The sequence below is a fragment of the Poecilia mexicana genome, unplaced genomic scaffold, assembly GCF_051168715.1.
Source record: "Poecilia mexicana isolate PSO_F unplaced genomic scaffold, ASM5116871v1 scaffold_18, whole genome shotgun sequence".
NCBI classification, from domain to species: domain Eukaryota; kingdom Metazoa; phylum Chordata; class Actinopteri; order Cyprinodontiformes; family Poeciliidae; genus Poecilia; species Poecilia mexicana.
This window is the reverse complement of record NW_028263387.1, coordinates 10,525,100-10,530,316: the sequence shown is the minus strand read 5'-3', so window position 1 is coordinate 10,530,316 and position 5,217 is coordinate 10,525,100. Positions and strand designations below refer to the sequence as shown.

The window sequence follows — 5,217 nt, the reverse complement described above, 5'->3', positions numbered from 1 at the left end:
TACAGACCAGAAAACTTGTATGTATTTGGAAATATTCAACATACAATTCAGATCATTCAAAGGAAAAGTTTTTTTTTTCCTAAAATATGATTGATGTGATTCACAACCAAGCAACAAACTGACAGTTTAGTAAAGTGTCAGAAAAGATGAAGTGTCTTAAATACCCAAATTGTTCACTTTTTTCTTTTTTTAATGGTACATGCTATAAAGGGTCTTTAAGTGACATGAGAAAACGGTCATAAATACTTTATTTTATGCACAAAACACACATCAAGCTGGTGATTTGCACCAGAAATTTAGGAAATTATCTCAATACTTCATTTAAATGACAAAACGAGTTATTTCCTTTTCTCTTATTGATTCCTATGTCAGATAATTCAATCCAGAACTTGAAAATGAATTAGCTGTTCACAGACACATTAAACCAAGTGTACTACACAGACTGTAGCTCATAGCGCTCCCATTCATGGTTTCTTTTCTCACCTTGCCCTCTAAGTGGATCACTCAGCCTGCCCTCTCTTACAAAATCAACCCGCCTTTAATTGAGTCCTTATCCCTCTCCTCCACCCCGTCCACCTTCCAGTCTCTCCCACAGCCACTTCTCCTGCCTCCTCCATGGCTCTTCTTCACCGGTCCCATTTCAAAGGGAGTCGCTGACCTCCGATTCTCCGAGCTGCGCGTCGTTTGAGCTCATCACAGCCTCGTGTTTCCTCGGCTCAGAGGTGGCGCAGAGGCCATGAGGCCGCAGCGTTTCCCACGGCGTGGATTTGAATTTGTGCTGTCTGTGATGACTGTCCAACTCATCGCAGGTGAGTCCTGAAGATGTCTGGGGATGACTCTGAGTAAATTACGCATTTCGATGCTGATTAAACTTTAACATCTTCATTAAATGCTCCCCTCCCTCCCTTGCTGAACGATGGTTCCTTTTTTTTTTTTTTTTTTGGCATTTTTGTCAAATGTTGCATCATGTTACATTTTGTGGCACGTGCAGCATGTTGGTGCAGTTTGAAGTTGTGACAGTTGGACTTAAGGGGTCAGTGAGCACCTGTGTGACTGGGCTATTTCTGTGTCTGCGTTTCGTGCGAACCTCTCAGGGTCGACTGGGTTAGTCTGCTACACCGCTGTGGAATCGCTGGACTTAGGTTGCCTCCTGCGGTGGGATTGTCCCCATGCCAGTCCTAATATCACCTACACCGTGCAGACAAAGACTCAGGGGTAAGTCCTAATCCCCGTGTGTGTGTGTGGTGGGGAGGCCAGAAAATCGACTCCTGACTCAGTTACTCTGCATAAATATGTACTCTTGGTAGCAGCTACTCCAAACATTTCAAATATTGGCAGAAAATGTCAGAATTTTTACACTTGGTTGTATAAAACTTGTATTAAACTCCAATGGTGGTGCAGGTCCGATTTTTTTTTTTTTTTAAAGTAAATGACACAAGAAGGGAAGTGAAGGCCTTCCAAAACTAATTAGTATTTATGTTACAAATGTTTGGGTTTTTTTTTTTTCTTTGCAAAATATGTGGTGTGCATTTATTGGATATGTATAAACCTCGGATAAAACTCGTTCTCCTCTGCAGAATAACTCAAAGTCAATCAGGTTGCACAGAGAACTTCTTTAAATCTACATTTTCAAATCTCTTACGCAAGTTTTCCATTGGAGTGAACTTTGACTGGGCTACTTAAACACATTAGTATGACTTCTAAATATACCAAACCTATAACCTGGGGTCGGGTGTATGCTTTTGGAGCCTCTGTCAGCTTTTCTTCAATATTTGCTGCATCCATCTTTCCATCAACTTTGAACCAGCTTAAGAAGAGACTAAGATAAATTCTTCTACACGTTTGCTGTTATGTTTCTTTCTTTTTGGAGTTACGTGCTATTTTGTTTTGGTCAAAGATCATTTTCAGAAAAAATAAATAAATAAATTTGTGGTCTTAACATGACGAGATGTGACCATGTTTGACGGTTGTTAATACTTTTGCAAGTTATCAAATCTGTTAAATTTAGATTTTATTCCGGCTGACATGGCAAAGCTAACTAACTATTTGTCCGTTGAGCACTACAAAGACTTTATATCTACAATTTTTTTTTTAAATTTTGCTTAAAACTAAAATCTGATAATATGAAGAGTTATCAATAATTTCACTTTCATAAGTGTTTTTCTTTTTTCTCCATACACATAATATTTATAAAGCCCCTATTTCAGCTGCTGACTCTTGAGACCTCCATTCTTCTATTGAAAAACCTTTGGAAAAAGTAAAGCCAGAGGAGGGAGCAGCAGAAGAGGAAAAGCTGTTATTATGCATCTGACTTGTGTTTGTGCGCTGCAGGGATCCGTGGCAGGACGTCCCGTGGTGCGTTTGGATCTCCTCCCGGAGCTGCGACGTCTCCCAGGTCTTTTCTAACTTTGAGCTCTACAACATGATTCGCCTTGGAGTCCACCTCAGCCCCAGCTCCATTGTTTGGATTAAGCCACACAAGTTTGACTACAGCGACTTCAGTCAGTGGTTTATCCCTGCTGTTGTAAACTCAAGCCAAAAAATACAATATGAAATGTTTCATTTTTCTAGCTGTTTTGAGGTGTGTTCCTGCTCTCTCTTTTCCGCCCGCAGCCTTCAGCCCTCCGTCCGTCTCCGTCTCTTGGAACAACGACAGCCTGTCTGTGAAGGTGCAGTTCCCCTGCGCTACCAGCAGGGGGTGCTCTCGTGACGTGTGTTGTCCCATCTCGACGCTAATAGACCCCTGGACCACCGTCACCGTGTTCAATGAGCTCAACCGCTCAGACAACCAGGTCTGACACCAGCGACAAACTGTCAAAGTGCAAATTAAAAAAATATTTTTTGTTAAATGAAGATTATATTATCATTAGTATTATTATTATTAGATGTAGCTGGTTGAATAATAATAATGTAAAAAAATAAATAAAAATCAATACGTTCTGTCACGGGTGGCCCTTTGAGGACATTCGTGATCTTGTCATGAATGAAAATGAATTTTGACACATCTGATCTAGAAAATCCAAAACCATCTGATACCGTAAAAACAATGTATTAATCAGCTTATACTTTCAGTAATGCATTCGTTAAAAAAAAAAAAAAGAACAACATACATACATCCTTTACTTGATGCAAAAGGTCTCAAAACTTGCACAACTTTTGATGCAGGTCCGTTTTCTTGTTTGTGTGTAACAGAGCCGCACGGTTTGGACTCAGGAAGTGGTTTCCGTCGTCGAGTTCTCGGGTTTGTCTCTGGGTCAGAACTACTGTGCCGAGGCCAACTTCTCCTTCCCGACCTTCTCCATGGCTGCTTCCCCCAAATCCGCTCCAGGGTGTGTTGAAACTGGCTCCAGATCAGGTCAGGAGGAGTCGGGAAATCACTGAAACTGCCTGGATCTTCAGAAGGAGATGCATTTTGTTCTCTCTGACTGAGAGGCCAGAGAGGGTCTCACACAGTGAACCAGTTCGATCGAACCAGATGTTGAACCTAAAGAGCCAAACTGATCTCCTGCTGATGTTTAATGCGTCTTCAGTCCCTCAGCTTTGCTTGTTGTTTTGTTGTTTTTGCGTCTGCAGGGATGCTGCCGATGCTGTGTCTTGGAACCAGTCTGTCCTTTGTGTTCCTTCTGTTGTTTCTCTTGGTGTTTCTGCGGAAACTCAGACGGGACCGACCGGCCCGCAACAATCCACCCAAGGCCCTGGTAGGATTTTCTCCAACCTCGTCCCGGCGTTCAGCAGACAAACAATTGTGTTCTTAGCTTTTCTTCTTGCTTTAGGCAACTTCTCAGGACGCGGAGTCTTTGGCTCCCCCCGTCTGTGTCCCCGTCGAACCTTGTGACCCCTGTGACCCTTGTGACATCCACCTGGAGCTAATAGACGACCACGGCTCCGTTGACTGGAACATAGAAAACAAAAGCTCAAGCCAACTTGTGCATCGTGATCCCAGCAGGGGTGTGGTATGTTGTCACAATGGAGGACAGAGGCAGAAAAAAGGCTTGGACTCTGGCGTAAGGAATCCCACTTTGTCCCACTTCTATGTGGAGACGTCAGATGAAAACTGAAACGCCGAGACTTTTAAAAACGTTTTTCCCCCACATCGCTTCAGTAGGCTCGCTTCACACTGGATTAGGAACACCTCATGATCTCCTGGTCTCCCTACTTTGCCAGAAATGTTTTCCACAGCTGCTTTTTCTGTGGAAACTTCCTACAACAGAGCGAGTTTCATGGACCGCCAACATCAGGAGAAAACACAACCAGGATTTACCTGAGTCTAGTTTCCGTCTTCTAATCCAACAAAACTGGTGTCAAAACGTTTGAGCGGTAAAACATTTTGCTTGTGCTGCTATCATTTAGATATTAATAAATAAAAGTTTCCAGCGGTTGTCGTCACCATCTTCAAAATCAAAAGCAGCACAAATGAAAATGTTTGCTGCACAAACGTAGCCGAGTTGTCAGATGTTGTAATTGTAAGCATGGAGAGGAGGTTGACCTCTAATGACCTCTGATGACTTTTTTTAATCAAAATCTTTAGAACGATAGCGGCACAAATGAACCAAAGCCAGCACAAACGCAGCACAAACATTTGACACCCATTTTGTTAGATTTGGGTGACGTGGGTTGGCTGGTTGACCTGTTGACCTTTAAACTTTCACTAATTTCTTCAAAGCAGAAGCAGCACAAACAAAACATTTAGATGAACAGGTAGATGAGTTGACTGACACTGATTTGAAAAATGTTAGGGGTTTTTGTTGACCTTTTATGACTTCAGGGAACATTTATTAACATCTTTAAAATGATAGCAGCACAAACGACAATCTTTGCTGCGCAAACCTTTGACAGAAAGATAAAAGGATGCAGATGAAGGAGGTTTCTGCACAAAGTGCCTTCCTGAGTAAATCTCTCTTTTTTTTCTTTTTTTTTTTTTGAAGAAGAAACTCTCCACTTTGGTGAACCAGCCTATGTACAATTTGGAGGTGTGTTCGCTTCTCCACATTTCATAACCCTATTCCTCCAGTAATGTGGAACACAGAGTGCAAAATGAAGACTTTCTTGGTGACCTGTAGGTCTTCAGAATGGAAAATGACCCACACTTATACTGCCAAATCAGTTACAAAGTGGCCTGAGGACAACAAAGCCAATGTCTGGGGGTGCTATAGGCCTTCAACCATTTGGTTTACTTTAACGCCATGACCCGGTTCTGGTCCAGGAAACACATCTGTA

The 5,217-nt window shown here is 42.2% G+C and overlaps 1 protein-coding gene across 1 annotated transcript; it reads left to right on the top strand.

Moving 5' to 3' along the window:
• The first annotated feature begins 736 nt into the window (after nucleotides 1-736).
• On the top strand, nucleotides 737-5,217 carry LOC106932176 (interferon lambda receptor 1). Its single transcript, XM_088016029.1, has 7 exons — nucleotides 737-809; nucleotides 1,032-1,215; nucleotides 2,332-2,501; nucleotides 2,614-2,792; nucleotides 3,193-3,355; nucleotides 3,574-3,698; nucleotides 3,774-5,217. Exons 1-7 carry the CDS (start codon nucleotides 737-739, stop codon nucleotides 4,056-4,058), a joined length of 1,179 nt encoding a protein of 392 aa, XP_087872155.1. The 3' UTR covers nucleotides 4,059-5,217.